Source organism: Vanellus vanellus, assembly GCF_965231255.1.
Source record: "Vanellus vanellus genome assembly, chromosome: Z".
NCBI classification, from domain to species: domain Eukaryota; kingdom Metazoa; phylum Chordata; class Aves; order Charadriiformes; family Charadriidae; genus Vanellus; species Vanellus vanellus.
The window spans coordinates 51,124,202-51,141,900 of NC_138908.1; the positions used below are offsets into that span (position 1 = coordinate 51,124,202).

At 39.0% G+C, this 17,699-nt stretch overlaps 2 protein-coding genes across 2 annotated transcripts in view; both read left to right on the plus strand.

Moving 5' to 3' along the window:
* The first annotated feature begins 231 nt into the window (after window positions 1-231).
* Window positions 232-15,115, plus strand: HAUS6 (HAUS augmin like complex subunit 6). The gene is made up of 14 exons (XM_082497489.1): window positions 232-348; window positions 925-1,072; window positions 4,557-4,622; window positions 4,746-4,797; window positions 5,006-5,176; window positions 5,828-6,012; window positions 6,613-6,742; window positions 7,332-7,428; window positions 9,267-9,357; window positions 10,740-10,803; window positions 11,459-11,644; window positions 12,557-12,692; window positions 13,065-13,754; window positions 14,643-15,115. Exons 1-14 carry the CDS (start codon window positions 294-296, stop codon window positions 14,693-14,695), a joined length of 2,124 nt encoding a protein of 707 aa, XP_082353615.1. The 5' UTR covers window positions 232-293; the 3' UTR covers window positions 14,696-15,115.
* Window positions 15,116-15,249: 134 nt separating this feature from the next.
* The window catches only part of SAXO1 (stabilizer of axonemal microtubules 1), a 31,712-nt gene continuing 29,262 nt past the window's right edge, over window positions 15,250-17,699 (plus strand). The window contains exons 1-2 of the mRNA XM_082497490.1: window positions 15,250-15,870; window positions 17,023-17,145. Of these exons, the coding sequence (XP_082353616.1) occupies window positions 17,069-17,145 (77 nt within the window). The 5' untranslated portion in view covers window positions 15,250-15,870; window positions 17,023-17,068. The remainder of the gene's footprint in view (window positions 15,871-17,022; window positions 17,146-17,699) is intronic.

Consider the following 17,699-nt stretch of genomic DNA (forward strand, 5'->3'; position numbering starts at 1 on the left):
CTTTTGCATACAGACCTAGGGAAGGTGGGGGGAAGCTTCAGTATCTTCTGCTGACTAGACTAGATGTCAGCTGTGGTGATACAGTAGTTTAGCTTTGCAATAGGCTTGTTAGCAAGTGGGCTGCAGTGTTTTGGTATTCAGCTAAATGTTTGGCTGTTGCTTAGGCTTTATTTCTTAAATTAGTTTTGTGTTTAAAACCAATTTAACTTTTCTAGAATGAAGAAAAATACTGTCTTCCAAAAATTGTACCTTCTTTGCTTATTTCTCCTGCTGGTCCTAAATTTGTTCACCTAATGTATCGTTTTGCAAGATGTGTTGTGATTAAGGACATGACAAGGAACTCTGTAGGTAAGCTATAATGGAACAATAAAAATGCTTCACTTGTCACGTTTCACAGTAAATTTGTCTAGTCTTTAATGTATGCTGAGAGCTTTAAGTAGTTCTGAGTTGGCCGCTCAGATTAAAATCTTTAACGGGATTCTGTGCACTTGCATAGAGCTATTGCTGATAGAACAATGCAGATAGTTTTGCTTTCTGTTGCTTTATGGGTCTTGCTCCAAGGTTCATGTGTGTAATGCTGTACCCCATTACACACACAAGCAGTAGTTTGGTCCAAAAGTATTGGACCACTGTACTATACTCTTTCTCACAACTTGTGAACTCTGAAGGATCAGAACTGCCTATTCTAGGCATCTTGTATTGTTTTGGTGACCTAAAAAGTAGGGAAAGGGAGTGAGAGTGGTGGAATGAAAATGTATACACAGAAAGAACTGGCAAAAAAGACAGTACACTGCGTACTCTATTTCAGTCCAGGTAAAAAGGGCATCTTGATACGTGGTTCTTTTAAATTCAAACTAGGTAGACTAGGAAGTTGTCTATTTTCTAGAATTGAATGATGTAATCCAAACATTAACTTTCATTTAGGCACTGATATACCTTTTGCTGAAGCTGTGAAGCTGACACCTAAAGATAAGTACATGGCAAATGCAAGACATAGAGTTGCATACAATAAACTTCTGCAAGTTTTTCAAAATGAAGATCTTCTTATTCAGGAATATAAGAAGAAAGAACAGTAAGTAATGCATGTGAAGAAATGGAGTCGTCATGAAAGCTGACTTTTGTACATGTGTGTTTTTAAAAGGATTTGAGGAGGCTGTTTCTGCTTTACGTCATGAGTTCTGTTTACTTTCTCCCCGTTTTTTCCGCTCTTTACCTCCTTTAATTGACAGTTCTACTGTTTGTAGGGTCTTTTGTGAAGCATAATAGTCTAAAGAAATTATTTCTTCAGTTAGGAGATACTATATTTTGGAAGATATGGTTACTTGGGCATTAAAAGTGGTCAGGGAATTCTTCATGTATAGCACTATGATTTCTTAGCATTTGAAGGGTTGTGTTTTATAATATAACTATCTCAGGTTGAAACATTCAGTCTTTGCTTAATCACTGTGGGACACATTTTATTTACATAATGCTTAATTATTTCACCAAAGTTATGCTATTCTTTATTCTTGTGTGTGGAAAACACTCCTAGTTTGAGAAACAAGAATAGTTGGAACTTTCTGTGCAGGCATAGAGTTATATGTCATGGGAATTTTGGGTGGGATGGTTTACATGACTGCAGCACTGACATGGACAGTTTCAAGCTGTTCAGTAAATGATAGAAAAGGAGGAGGAGTTGCATTGTAGGTAAAAGAGCAGTTTTGATGCGTGTAGCGTAGCTCTGTACAAGAGGAGCGATCTGTTTTGCGCCTTTGGATCAAGATCAGAGGATTTGGCATCAAGGAAGACCTCATGCTGGGTGTCTGCCATACACCTCTTCCTCTATATATGGAAAGGTATATGAAGCCTTCTTCAGATAATCAAACACACCTGAGACCTGCAGGCCTTGATCCTTATAGAGGACTTCAGCTTACCCTGGTATTTGCTGGGAAAGCAGTACAGTGGTGCATTAGCAATGTGGGAAACTGGAGTGCATTGAGCATGACTTTGTAATGCAGTCATTGGATGCATTCAGTAGGAGTGGTGCTCTTTTGAACTCACTGCATACAGGTAAGAGAAGCTTTTCTGAAGACATAACTGCTTACAGGAGCCTTAGGGTCACTGTAACCGAGACTGTAGAACTCAAGATCCTAAGGAACGTGAGGAAGACAAGTGGAAGAATAATGACACTAGACTTAAAAAAGTGGATTTCCACTTGCCCAGGTAACTGGTAGGAGGTATCCTGTGGAAAGCAGAAGCGCTCAGGAGTGCTAGGATATTTTTAGAGATCCTTGCTGAAGCTCAAGTGTGATCTGTCCCCTTAAGTGGAAAAAGAAGCAGGCATAATGGGAAACCAACCTGGTTAAAACAGTGAGCTAGTGATAAAACTCAAACCAAAGAATCAGCATATGCTATATGGAAAAGGGGACTGACTCTGAGACATAAACGCAGAAATATTTCTCATGTGTGCAGTAATGTTATGAAGGCTGAAATTCAGCTAGAGCTCCAAGAGCCCGGTAAAGAGCCTGAAAAAAGGCTTATTAGGAAATGGAAGTACCTGGAGGATTTAGTTCTGCTTCTGAATGAAATGGTAAGTTAAGTTAAAAGTGTCACAGGCTGAAATACCTCATGCCTTCTTTGCCTCACTCTTCATGGGTAAGGTCAGTAGCCCCGTCCCTGTGCCCAGAAGCAGCAATGAAAGAGGCAACAAACCACTGATAGTAGAAGAGGGTAAAGCAGAGGTTCATGTGTACAAACTGGACATACACAAACATTTGCTACCTGATGGAATGCATCCGAGGGTGCAGAGATGCTTACCTGGCATAATTTCAGAACTGGTCTGTCATCTTTGTAAAGATAGAAGGCTAGCTGAAGGGGTGAGCCCAAAGGGTGGTAGTGCCTCAAAGTCTAACTGGTAGGTGATCATGAATGAAGGTCCTGTGGGGCTGATGCGGGATCTTACACTATTCCTTGTCTTTGTAAGGGATACGGATGATAGAATTGAATGCAAACCCACCAAACTTGCAGATGATACCAAACTGTGAGGAAAGGTAGATGTACTGGAATGAAGAGCCATTACACAGAGAGACCTTGCTGGGTTTGGAGACTTGCTTACCAAGAACTGTGTGAGGTTTAAGAAAGATCATTGTGAAGTCCTGCACCTGGGATGGAATAATCCCCAAGAGCAGCACAGGCTTGTGGGTGATTGGCTGCGGGGCAGAGGTGAGAGTAGCATTGGGTCACAAGCTGAGCACGTCAGCAGTGTGCCTTGGTAGCCAAGAAGACCAACAGCCTCCTAGGCTGTGTGGAAACAAGCATATCCAGCAGATCAAGAGATGTGTTTCTCTCTACCTGGCAATTCTAAGGCCACACCTGGAGTACTGTGTTCAGTTTTGGTCCTCCCAGTTGAGGAGAGAGATTGAAAGATAGGAGAGATTCTAGCAGAGGACCACAACAACTAGAGGGTTAGAGAACTTGACACATAGGAGTAAAAGCTATGGAGGTTGGGCTTGTTTAGCCTGAGGAAGACATAGCTCAGGAGGTTTAATCGCAGTCTTCCAATATCTAAAAAGTAGTTCTTGAGAAGATGGAGGCACTCTCTTCACAGGGATGTTTGGTGACAGGACAAGAGGCAACAGACCCAAGGGCCTTAAAGGAAAACTCCATCTGGATGATAAAAAATAATAAAAAAAAATCTCATGTGAAAATAATTCCACACTGGAATAGGTTGCCCAGGAAAGTGGTAGAACCCCCCTTGCTGGAAACATTCAAGACTTGACAGGACTGTCAGTAACATATTTGAAGGCTCTGCTTTCAGTGGGAGGCTCAACAATATGATTTTCAGAGGTCAAAGTCTCCTAAACTTATCTGATTTCTATAATTCTGCAACTTCTCTCACCCTGTTTGGGAAGTGCTAGTGCTCTTGCTTACCTTATGAGTGGTACCCTTCAAAAATGTAATTCTCTATAGTTTTTTCATTCTCAATAAGGCATCAGAACTCTGAAGGTCCTTTAGAATTCAGCATGATCCAGGCATCCAGTGTTTCTGAAAATCAAGTCATTGTAATTTTATATGCTTAAAAATTTAATAAAAGTGCTTTGGCAAAAGAGCTTCGGTGGTCCAGCTGCTTGTACTCCAGTATTTGGTTCTCTAGTTTTTTGAGACTGAGGGATTTAGGTACCGTACAATTGCTGAATATATTTGGAGGTTTATATTGATAAAGTATGTTTCTAGTAACTTCATTATTGTTCTTGTGTCTAATAAAAGGCATTCCATTGCAGATGACTAAGTGACAGCTTAATTGCTTAACTTACAAATATCTTAGTGGCTTTTCTGGCTGTCTTTCTGCACAAAGTCATGGTGAGGAAGTCAAGGATAAGGCTTTGGGTTTTGGATTTGTTTGGTGTTTTTTTGTTTTTTTTTTTTTTGTTTTTTTTGCATTGTTCCAAAACTGCCTTAGTGTGTAGATTTGGAAGGAAGAGCATGATTGGTTAGTGATTGTAAGGAATTCTGAGAATAGCAGAGTAGAAACTTGGATTTTTTTAAAAATCTGTGGTAATTGTTAACTTTTTTCCTAGGCTTTTAATTAAAGAAATAAAGGAGATAATGTCTGAATATTCAGTCCTGAAGGTACAGTCTTGCAAGTAAGTGTTTTTCCTTGTAACTAAGTTAGCATATATAAAATTGATTTCTTACTCAATGTTATGAAATATGAACTATAAATTCATTGTAGTCCAGTTGAACTTTTCTTTTGCATGTGCATGTAGGGTGAAACAAAATGACCAAAACAAAAATGACAAAACTGAGAGAATTCAAAAGGTGAGCATTTTTTTTTTTTTTTCTGCTGTTGCAGCATACTGTATTTCTTCTTACATTTCTGCAACACTTAGTCTCGGGTACTGTTATTTCCACTTGTGTACCTGTGATTATGCTAGCACCTTCATCTGCGTTTATGCTGGTTTGATACTCTGTCATTATAGGTGGCAAACATTTTAACGTAGCATTTTTGTCCTTCTTGCCTACTAAGGTCCGCAGTATGTGGACACTGATAACGGAAATCCTTACATCTCTGAAAAAGGAAAGGGAAGTTGTGGATTATGCACTTGAAGGTTGTGTTGGCCAGTACGTTTTAGATGGAGCTAATGTTGTTTGCAGAGTTCCACAACTGTTGGCTTGCAGAATTGAAAATGAGGTACAAGTAAGTAATTTTTGTCCTTTTTGCTACACTGTATTTTTTTTTTTAAGTCCGTAGGGCTGTAGTTAGATACCTTGGGGAAAAAAAAAAATCCCCCAACCCACCACATGACTTTGCAGATGATAAGAGATGATTGCTCAAGGATGGAGAAAATATGTCTAATTTGTATGTAAAAGTTTGTTATGTGGCTGTTTTGTATCAGTTGTTTCAACCATTAACTTTTTAAGTTCAATAACTGCATTGGTAAGTCTGCCTGATTAGTACTTGATTTTTTTGTTGTTGTCGTTTAGACATTAAAACTAGGTTGACCTGATTAACTATTGCTTTAAATCGTGGGCTTTTGTTTCCAGTGTGTAGTATATATGGTGATGTTTAGGCCTGCCATGTCTTCTGGGGCAGTGGTTAAACAGAATACCTCATCAGTTGTAGTTTTCTTAGTTCGTATGACTTTATAGGCTGCTTTTAAGCATCTGAGTCTAGAGAACAAACCTGAGGCTTAAATCTAGAGTGTTTTTTGAAAAATGCAACAATTAACAAATGAACCAAAATACAAAGTGGAGCTTTGTATCCCTGCTCTGACTACAGAAGACGTAACTTTTTGATATTGATGCTTTTCACTAATTCTTTTTTTTTTCTTGCTTGCTATACATAAAGCATTGGAGAGGGAATGTATATGAAGCTGAAAAACTGAATTTCTTAACAGTCATTCAGTTATTAAATGAAGCCCTGAGGACATTAAGAGATGAACTTCGTCAATCTGAATTGACATCGCATCTTACATACATTAAGGATATTAGGGTGAGCTGCACAGAAATACTACAGAATTTGCAAGAAGGAAGGTAATTGTCTGGAAACTGCCTCTGTTTGCTTGTTCTTTAGTCCAAGGATCATGTCTTCCTACCTTGGAATCTTTTCTAAAATAGTATCATTTATAGTGAGAACATGTTTGTCCAATGTTTTTCCTTTGCCTCTGGGAAAATCATATTTGTCTGGATTATCTATATCACTTTTAACTGAGATTCTTCTCTTGGTAGCTTTGGCTACCAAGACCGTGCTTCGTTAATATTTTTGGCTTTGCTTCTGAGGACCTTGTTTGCTAGCTGATCTGATTTTTATTTTTATTTTCTGGTTATGTTATTAAGTTCTTGGATTTTAAAATTTTATCTGAAACTGGCTTAGGGAAGGTTTAAGTGTGTATCTCTGTGTGTGTATATGTTTCAGGATAATGTTTCTTACAGCAGAATTGGAAGAACTAAGACTAGAAGCTGCTTCTTAGGTTGTGAATCTCAGTTAGTGCATGCACAAATGCATGAATAAGTTGATACATATCAAGTTTTTTGCAGGATAAGGGGAACACATAATACTCTCCATCTTTATGGAGAATTGTAATCTCCACCAGCAGATGTGTTATTTTCATTTCCCATGCTCATATGTTACAGGCTAAAATTAGATGAAGAGCATTATGTGCCAAGGAGTGGATCTATTTCTACAGAACTGGAAGACTGGGAAGCAAAGTGGAAAAGCCTTCTTGGCCTCTGTCCTTTCAATTTAATGTTTGAGCAGGATCCAGTAAGTAGTGTTCAATTTATCTGGTTCTGGGGAAGAGAAAGGGTGAAGGTGAGAGAGGTCGTACATCTAAGCTGGTGTGTTCTGTTGCAACACTTAAGCTTTATATATAAGGTTACAGAATCAACATAGTATAGCAGAAATTGCTTTATGAAGTAGTCTTCCTTAAAGAAGATACATTTGATTTAATGACAGCTGGCGTCTTCATTTGAGATGAGGGATGGAACCATCTTGTCAAGATGGTGGATCAGCATAAGAGCAAGCTAGTTGGTTTTGGTTTTGGTTTCATCCATGTCTATCACTCCGTGGAAATGGAACTTTCATTTGCTATCAGTCTGAAACCTGCTGAGTTCTAGTTTCCCCTTTTAAAGTGATCTGGTTGATGAAGGAACAATAATTTCCATTCTGACACTCTCATTGGTAGAGGGATCTGAGTTTATACCCTTGCCTAGGTACCCAGCAGAGAGAGAAAAGGTTTCACGTTTAATTTGACAGCTGGTTTGCAGGAAAGCTGTTGTAAATGATTCTGTTAAGTGCTGTTGATATGCAGGCTTTCTTAGCCTGCTTGTGTAACTTTTTTTTCTTTTGAAAGCAACTTCGTTTAAGACCTTTGCCACCCCATTCTTCTGATCCTGCAAAAGAAAATGATGAGGATAACATCTTTTGTGAACATCTACTATCAGTTTCAGGTGGGTGAATAGGAGAAGCTTCTTTCCTTCTATGCCCCGTCACAATTGTTAAAAGTTACTTGGAGTTGAAGAGATTCCAGGCTTGCGTTTGCCAGGTATCTTTGACAGTCTCTGATAATCTGGTTCTGAATGACTCCTTTGCACAATTGCCTGACACTTTCCAACCTTGTTGTAGCTCAGAGATCCTCTGAGGCTTTTGATATGGCAAAAAAACCCAGTGCTGAAGCTGTTTGGTATTTTGTTGTTCTTGCACAAAGGATGTTGAGACAGATTTCCATGTACAAAGGTTCATTCATGGGGTGTAGAGAATACATTCACTCTAACAGTAGAAGTTGCTTCATGTTGAAGGATTGATAAGAAAGAAAGAAGATAAGTCTTTTCCCATTGGCCAGCTGGGAAAAGAAATTGAAGGTGTCCTCCCAGGTAAGCATCTTTCCCTGGTGCATTCTGAAATACTTACTCCACAGTAACTGTGCCATTTGATTAGGAACTTACCTGATCTCTGTGTTTGTTGCTTTCAGTCATTAGGTTAACAGTGCTGATCAAAGCTCACTTTGATCAGACCTGGATGTTGTAGATGCTAATTGGCTGATGAGCTGAGTGTAATTTACAGGGTAGTGCTTGTTGACCAAGTGTTGACTGTCCCTGGTATAGAGTTATAAATCAGACGCTACAAAGGAAGAGTGGAAAAGGAGGGGGAAGATGACTTGAATCATGTCATTTGCAGTCCCTTTCAGGAAAAGTGACATAGCAGATACATGTTGGAATTTCAGGGTGCAAAGCAATAGGGAGAAGATTCTTTCGATTACAAAGGTGAAAGCACTGCTTCAGCAGTGGATATGTAGGTGTAAGGCTAGAAGCTGCAAAGGAAAGGCTACAGAATTGCAAATGGAAAGTAATTTGCCTTAAAAATGCCAAAGATTAAAGCACTGTGCAATAATGCCATGAACTTCTGGCAGTATCAGAAAGCTTGAGACAAACTGGTGTCTGGGGCATTCTATCAATTCTGTGGTTAAGATGCTTGATCTGAAAATCCAGTCACTAAGAAAACTAACTTTCTGCCTGTTAACATGGTAAGCTTTAAAAAAATGTTAACTTCACCTAACTTCTTGAAGTGAAGTTGGATTTTGGAGGTGGTGTTGAGGTGAATACAAAAGGAAATAATGCTTATTTATGTTAGCAGAAGCTGAAACTTCAGGTTAGTAGAGAACTACTGATTTTAAACTTTGGCTGTTTATCCAAATGATGTGCCAAAATAATATTTATTGTTCTAGAAAATCCTGAGCTGAGGTGCATGTCCCTATGATAAAGTGCAAAACACTTGCTTATGGTGTACCGTGGCTTGCTTGGACTGGGACAGTGTTAATCAGAGGGATAAGTGTGTCCACAGAGATACTTATTGATAAATGCAGGTGAAGGTGGTGGGAAAAATGTGGGTGGCGTTTTGCCTTGTGGCATTGATGTGCCACACAATTCATGTGTATGTGGAGAGGAGGGGATAACGATGACCTGTGGCTGGGATTGTAGTTTGGAGGAAGGTGCAATGTATGATTAATATGTGTAGGGCAGCAGATAGAATCATGTCTCTCGAACATGCATTCAGGAGCGATACAAATAGGTGCTGGCTGCTAGTGGCATCTGTGGCTGCAGGTGGTACCTGAGCAAAAAGATTGATTTTACTGTCCTGCTTATGTATGAATTTATTTTTCTTGAAGTGTTCATAAAGTCTATCTTGTGAGTAGTCTGCAGAAGTGGCCTGAGTCACTTGTGTCACCTGAGAGACCTGAGGAAAAAAAAAAAAAAGCAGCAATAATAAAACTCTTGTCTTGCTTTCCTAGATGTTTGTGACTCTGTTCATGAAGTACGTTATGAGAAAGATGATCAGGCATTGGAAACTATGATGGATAAGTTAACACCACCATCAAGATGGTATGACATTAATGAGAAATTGATAAAAAAGCAGTGGAAAAATAGACATTTTCTTGTTGGAGTTGAATATATATAATCTCTTGATCTTGAGTGGAATATTTCAGTAGCCCACTTCTTACATGTTCCATCATCTACCTGATTGAGCAAGATAGTTCTAAAGTAACTGCCGCTTTGTCGAGTTGCAGCCAAGTTGCAAGGCTCTTATCTTGCTCTTTAACTACATTTTTTTTCAAGTTTTAAGAGCTGGGTAGAGAAAGCAGAATTTGGTTTCTCAGGCTGGCTTGAGGCAGACATATATGTTCAGTATAGCCTGAAAATGAAAGAACAGACATTCACAGGAGCCTTTCTTTTGTATTTAAAAACCCCTCCCAAAACAACTAAACCCAACCCAAACCAAAAAACTCTGACTCCCAAGCAGAATTACTGTGCTAAACATTCTCAACAAGGATTTTCTCATGAGTCTTCTGAAATCTCTTTGTAACTTCTCTTACTACAGTTCCAGCAAAGGATAGAACACAAAACAATGGTATTCTAAAAAGTTTTGGCCTGTTTCTCATTTACATAGTCTAGGAAGGTTTCATGACCTTTTGAGTACTCTGTGTTTCATAATATGACTCCTGCAGATACATGGAAGTTGCCTACTAGGAGATAAAGGGAGTTAGCAAAGGAAGGGTGTCCTATAATTAGACATCAGCAGATGTAGTTGCGTGTAAGTCTCAAAGGTTGTCCAAGTAGTTAACAATTAAAGCCTGGATTTCACTGAGTGACTTCATACAGCATGGATTTTTGTCTGTTTCTGATTCTAAAGACAGATAACAGCAAATATTAATGTTTTAAAGTGTATTCTTCCTAACAAGCAAGAACTGTGCCTTACATTTCAGAGAGCTATGCAATTAGCACTACACTCATCAGGAGTGATAAGACTCAAGTTTTTGGTAGCCAGGTGATTGTTAAATATCAGTAAGTTCATATAGGAACAGACCTGTGGATGCCAGAGACAATTCAGAGGAAGAATATCTAGGGAAAAGAAAACTATCAAGTCTGCAGAAGACTTTCCAGTTGTCTTCGGTTGCAGAATACAGAAGACTTGTTTACAAAATATATCACAAAGTCCCTTCTTTTTCTGTTTGGTAATCAAGGGATAAGTTTCATAATTTATTAATTTTGGGAGGCTGATACACAACTAGGGCTAAATCTGCTCTAATTGTCACATGTTCTCCCTATAGTAAAATTGCCTTCTGATGACCGGGACGAATTGAGGGAAATCGTAACGGACAGATACGGGGCACACAATATATAATGGCCTTCTAAGACTAGTGTGTCACTTGCTTAATTTGTCTCTAAAACATTTTTTTTTAACTCCTCCCCTGCCTGCCCCCTAGGGTCTCTGCAGTGCCTTTGGAGTCGTCAAAAGCATCTGAAAACAGAGATGTCTTAATTGAAGAGGTATTCTTCAGTATTTTCCTACCTGTCAAAGAAGTTAAACTTAGTATATTTGCTTTTTACATTGATCGAAGCCTAGACTTAGTATTTGGGGGGGGAGGGTTGTGGGATTTTGTTTTCATTTTTTAAAGTAGTATTTTTACACATTTGAATTGGTCCTGTAAAAGCTAACTGACAGGGACTTCATTAAGTTTTTAGGAAAGGACAGTAGGATGTAGCTGCACTTGGACCTCACTTTCAGTACAATGCAGTGTGTTGCTGATTGCCTGCTTGCTGAGCAAGCTTTTTGGTGTAAGCAGTGGTCAGACTTCAAAGAAACATCAAGTTGTGTGTGCACTTAAGGGTTATAACATGGCCTAAAAGCAACTTGGATGTACAGCTGTCCATTGCACAATTGTTCACTGTAGTGTATTCAAAGTAGTCGCAGATGGGTCATCTGTGTTCTATGCAACACCCTTTCCTAGCCACTACTTACATCCTACTTCCATGACTTACATCCTACTTTAAATTTGATTATAAAAATATTTTGTCTTTAGTTAGAATTTAAGACAAATATTTTTATTGACTAAACACTAAGGGCATTGCTGTTCAGAATTTGTACAGCAGTTTTCTGACACCCGAGTTTAAAGCATCTAATAATTCCTGTGTATTCCTGTAGAGCTTGCATACTGAAACTTGCAAGGTGGAAAAAATGCCTGTGCCTCCAAAGATCTTAAAAAATGGAAAGGACAAATCTGCCATTTCAGAATTATCGGAGAATGCAGGTGATCATGTTATCCAGACAGAGTCTCCTGTCAAAAAAGAAGACCCTCTTAAGAAAGCCAAAGATAAACTGGCAGAAGAGGTTAGGAGAAGTTCTTTTTAAACTTTCTGTTTGTTTGTTTGTATTTTAAATAAAAGGTCATTAAGTTCAGGGAACAAATTACTAATTATAAAATTACAAATTAGTAATCATAAAATGCCTCTTGTAATATGCATATGTAAAAGTTACTTTTTTTCTGCTAGATAGTAATCAGTGTCACTAAGTTTTAGGGGTGACTGCCCAATTAAGTACACCCTTAAAGCATGGAGTTTGTGCAGTTATCATACTTACAAATCATGAAGTGAACAGCGCTTTCAGTAGAGTCATGGTATGATTTTTATCAACTCTCATACTTTAACCTACAAACCACTGCATGTATTAAGAATTCAGAAGTCCTTTTTATTTCTGAAGTTATGCAGGTTAAATATTTAACAGGAGCTTGGGAATTCTAAGCAAGAATTTAAGTATTTCCTCTTTTAGGTATTTTATTTAAGATTTAAGTATTTAAGGAATTCCTTCACAAGTGTTACTGTAAAATGCGCCACAGCTTGATTTGGAAAGTAAATTGCATCTTTCACTGAAATAGTACAGTTATTTTTCATCTGCTAGAATGTTTTACTTATGTAAATAGAGCCCTGGTCTTCGTACTTATGTGATTCTTGACTAGTGTCTCAAATGTATTCTGTCTGAGCACATTTTCTTATTTTAAAGATGGATTCAGAGATGATGAGGGAAGTTTAGATTTAGAATTCTGATTTCAGTCCACTGTCTTCATTTTGTGTGGTAGGACACCATGGTCATTGTGAGCCTAAGTAGTAAATGGCAGCAGAGTCAGGAGGTTCCAAGCTCTTCAGATCATTTGGAGAATGGGATTTATTTTGAGCCATAACTGACAGAAACAAAGAGGTTATAGTTTTGCTTTCTCAGGATTTGCCCTTCTCTAACATCCTACAGTTTGCAAAAGCAGTGATGTCGGAGTCATCTGAAAGTGGTGAAAAAGAAGGAATGTCATTAGAAGATCTCAGTAGCTCACTGGCTTTTAACCCATTTTTAACAAGGAAACAAATTCCTCGAACTCCAGAAAATCTGCGTAAGTCTGAAACTCTGTTTTTATAATACTCATTGATTAGAAATTTATAACATCAGTGAACTAATCACATGTCATACAAGAAGAAAAAGATAATTATTTCAGTGAAGGTGCAAGTTATCCTAATTGCTCACTTTGTAACACAACATAGTAGGCCTAGTAAGATGTGAATACTGTGAATTTGATTTAACGTAGATTTTTTTTTTTTTCCTGTGTAAAATCCTCTTTGTGTTGAGGAAGAAGACTAAGCTTCAATAATATAAAGCAGCTATACATCTTCCTTCTTGGATTGCTTATGTTACTGAAGGGACAGTATTAAAATATTGATTGAGAATATGAGAGTGCTAAAATTTTACCTTGGTTTGTTCCATTTAGTTACTGAGATAAGAAGCTCGTGGAGAAAAGCTATTCAAACTGAGGGCTCATCAGACAAGGAGCTGGCCCCAACTGAAGTAATGATAGAAGAAGCTCCAATGGATGCTAGACCTAGCGTTCTACCTTCAGACCACTTTCAGGGTTCTTTAACGGAAAGGATGCTGAACCAGAATGTATCTGCATTGTTACGTTCTGTAACTTGTGAAGCTTCCGACGTGTGGATATTTGATGAGCCGTTTCCAGAATTTGATAACATAGGTACCCCCAAATTTTCAAGCTTAGAGTCTGATTTTGATTTAATAGACAGCACAGATGTAACAGATGGTTCAAAAAATAAGGGGGATATTAAAAATTCAAAGCTAGATCTGCAGTACCTGTTCAACACACGTGAAGCGCTGAAAAAGACTGCATCTAGAAGTGAAGAGGACCTGCATCAAACACATAATGGAGATGAATCTGTAAGTTGTAGATCAGGCCTAAGTCTTACTCCAGAAAAAAGAGAAAGAAATGAATTGTGCTCTCCTCCTAAATTCTTCTGCTTGGATGAAGAATTTACCAAGACATCATCACCAATATCTCTTAATGAAAGAAAATATTCCCTGTCATCTTTGCTGGTATCCTCTCAACATCTGGAGAGAATGGCATCAATCATACACAAAATCCCGTTAGACATAACAGATAAATTGCAAGGTAAGTGTCTGTGTACTTTAGCAACAAGATTTTGTCCATTCTGCCACTGATTATACTACCATAAATAACCTACTCTGAATAGCTGAACCCTGCTGTGGAAGTGTAGGGAAATGGATTATTTGTATGCTTGTTCCTTATGGAAGGCGAGATATAAAAGTAAAGGAAACACGGTACCTTTAGTTGTATCAACATCTTACAAGTAGAAGGAAAATTGCTTATCTGACTTTCTGAGTAATCTGAAGCTATTAAAAAATAGACTCAAAATGCATTAGCAATGGAGTAATCTGAAGTTAAATTTTAAGAATTCACAGAGTTAGTTTGAAATGGTGTGTTTACTCTGAACAAATTTGGCTATTTAGAAATGTTGTGAAGGTAATCAGAGGTTTTATGAGCTCAGTCAGGTGTTCATAATCTGTATTACTTCATTAATACACTTCTTATGAAACACCCAGCATTCTAGCCTGCCTGCCTCCTCACCCCATTTCTGACAGAGGTGCTAAGTTCATTTAACCAGTAGTGCAACTTTTAATTACATGTGAGGTCAATTTTTGAAATACATTAATAAAAATGAGCCAGTAATGGTTATACAGAAAACTTTCACCAAAACAGGTGGCATTTAATGGAATACTAGGAATTTAACACAACAAGGTAGTCTCAAGGAGTAATGAGATTTATACGTTGTACAAAGGCTTGCTGCAATTTAGCTTCTGCTTAAAATTGAGGCTGTACTGATGGCAGATGATTTTACCTTACTTGGAACAGTTACCAAAATTAGAAGTACCATTTCATATATGGGTTTTTTTTATATAAGCCAAACACTTTCAGAGCAGTATTTCTGTCAATTAATTGAATATTATAGAATGCTAACAAACACACTTTTTCTTCCAGGTAAAGAGCAGTCGAATGTGGAGCCTGGCACAAAGGAACCATCATCAGGATAGAATTTGTGAAGCAGAAGCATAACCAGGGTAGCGCAATTATGGTTCACTTGAGTGTGTAGCATCTTCTCCAAGCACTGCCTGGATGGAGAAGTTTCACTCCTTTCTATGTTTTGCAGATTGTATTCTAGTCTCCTTGTTTAAGAGTGTCAGTTACCTGCCGTGGTTCTTCCAATTTCTTGTCATCCATAGGAGCATTCTATGTACAGCCCGTCATTTATGTACAGAACTATATATTCCTTTTTAAGCATCTTTTTAAAAATAGCTAGAAAATGGAAAACCAAAGTCTCAAATGAGAAACGGTGAAATCTTTGATAATTGTGATCAGTTCTACCTGTTGATAGAGGCTGCTGTTTTTTTACAAACTTCCACTGAAATACCTATTTTCTTAGGCACATTACTGAATAAAGACATTAAGCTGAAGTTTTGTTGTGGTTTTGGCCACTCGCCCTTTTCTTCCAATTCTCCCCACAGCTGTGGGAGTTGAGCAAAACTGGTGGGTTGAGATAAAGGCAGTTCAACAGAACAGCAAAGGAAAAAGAAAAACAATGACAATAACACCAGTAGAGGATATACAAACACGATTACAGTACCACTGCTCACCCACCAGACCTGGGCAGCCCCAGCCTGCTCTGAGCCTTGAGTTCCTGCCCCCTCCCCCAGCCAGGTCCCTCTATATACTTATAGACTGGGGAATATGGAATACCTGTTCCCCTGTGCCAGATCCTTGGGGATCCTTGGGGAAAATTAACCCTGTCCCTGCTGGAACCAGGACAAGTTGTAAAAATTTATGACTTGTGGTAGTGTTAACACCACTTTATTTGCAAATAGTTGATATACATTTATGACATTGTGTTGTAAGTAACTGATAATATGGCGTGGGGTGGGAATGTAAAAGTTGAGGTTCCAGTAGATAAAGTTCTTATTGTAAAAGACTGACCCCTAACCTGATGTGTTTACAGAGTTTTGAAGCATTGCTAGGTAAAGTTGTTTTTCTGTTCTGATATATCTTTCTTCTGCTTTCTTCCAAAACAGTTGCAAATAGGTTTTAAGAAGAATCTCCACCTGTATTTAACATCTTCCTTATAAAGCAGAATTTGACAAATTTTATGAAGAGATTTATGTGGCTGGTTGTGGAAGCTATAATGTGGCTGCTGACATGTTAACAGCTAAGAGGGGTGAGGTAAAACAGGAATAATTTTGTTCAGCAACTTTGCTTCTTAGGTAGGCCTCTCGTAACTACTGAAATTAGCAGCATGTCGCAGGCACTGTTTGCTCTCTCAGAGCGATAAGACCTATGTTTGTAGCTGATGCGCAGGCATGGTATGCAGAGAGGCTCTTGCTTATATTTATTGCTGTAACACCCAAGCCCAGATAACTTGGTTATTTGCCCCGTTGGAGGGTCAGAAGCGGAAAAGCGCAGAGGGGTCCCACCTGCGGGGAGGAGCGGACAGGACAGGTCACCCCAAACTGACCAACGGGGTATTCCATCTCATCTGCCTCATGCTCAGTATAAAAGCTGAGGGATCAAAAGGTCATCTCTCTCTTTCTTCAATGGCCGGTGTCTGCGGAAGACTCTGTCTGTTTGTCTGCCTTTGATCCCGATCCTGAATGCAGATCCGGGATGCAGTTCCTGTCTGTCACTGAGTCAAGTCTGGGACTTCCCCAGTGCCAGCCGGTGACGTGATTGTCATCCTGGGACTTTGATAGGGTTTTGTATATATTTCATTATTTTCTTTTTATTTTATTCTTAATATTTCATTAAAGTAGTTTAGTTCCTTCTAACTCGTAAGTCTCTTTTTCCTCCTCTGCCTCTCTCTTTGAAGAGGGGTAGAGGGGAGCATCTGCCAGTCCCATCTGGGGTGCCCTGTGTCCCCAGTAGCCGATTCCCACAACAGAGGGAAGTGCTTCTTAATAGCCCATTTACATGTTGCTGTAATCATGGTCAGACAGCTAGAGATTTGGAAAGTCTGACCTTAGCTATTGGCTGGCTGGAACAAGCCCAGCTGTGTTCCTGGTAGACCAGGGCTCTAGAGCTTGGTGCTGGTGACATCACAAAAGCTCCTCGCGTGACTGTCACAGCTTTCGTGCCCTGATCAGAAGAGGCTTCAAACCAGAGCTGCAGAGCTCTGCTTGGGATGCCACCAGAGGAACGTGGGCCTGCTGGCCTGGGGAAGGAGCTGTTCAGCTGGGATGTGTAATACAGTCTCTACCAATGTCATGTGCTCTGTCCCTGCTTCTGGAGTTTCCTAGGTCACCTTCTGACATATTTGTCTCCAGGGTTTGCTACTGAAAAGTGGTGGATTTTTTTGTTTTGTTTTGCTATACAGCATCTGCGGCAAAAGCCCTGAACCATAACTGTTGTTCTTAGCAAACATGTCTCCTGTATCGCCTGTGCCTTCGCACGTGGTTCCATCCTTGAAGAAGTGTGTTTGTCAGCTGTGCTCCTGTGGGTATGTAAAAGGGGCTGGGGGAAAGAGCTTGGAGCAATGGTTACTTGGCTAGCACGGCTGCACTGTTATTCACTGCTATAAGTTGCATATGAAAAATTATAAGTAAGGGTAATTTAGAGCATTTTTAAAGCTTTAAAACAGGAAGTATCCCGCGCTCCCCCCATTCTGGCTATTCAACAAAGTGGTTCTAGTTTTTGTCATAGGAGTAAACAAATAGCAGGGAGACTTCCCATTTTTCTTGTGTAGGTGGATTGCTTCTCTAAGAAGAAAGCTTTCCACTTTTTAGCCACAATCTTGCTCTTGAATGGGTGTTACTGGCATTGAGTCTGTGTTTTAATGTAATAGAAAGTGATACTTCCTCTGTAAATATGCTAATTCTGGAAAAGATACAGGGGTAGAGCTTTACAGATGGAAGAGACAACTGAAAATTCATTAATGGGTTTGTTAGTGTCAGTCTTGTGAATGTACGCAAACTGTTCTTGAAAGCAGTGGTTAGTTTTATGCCCTTCAGCCTAACATCCATTCTCCCATATTTGCAGGTTAAGAATAAAATT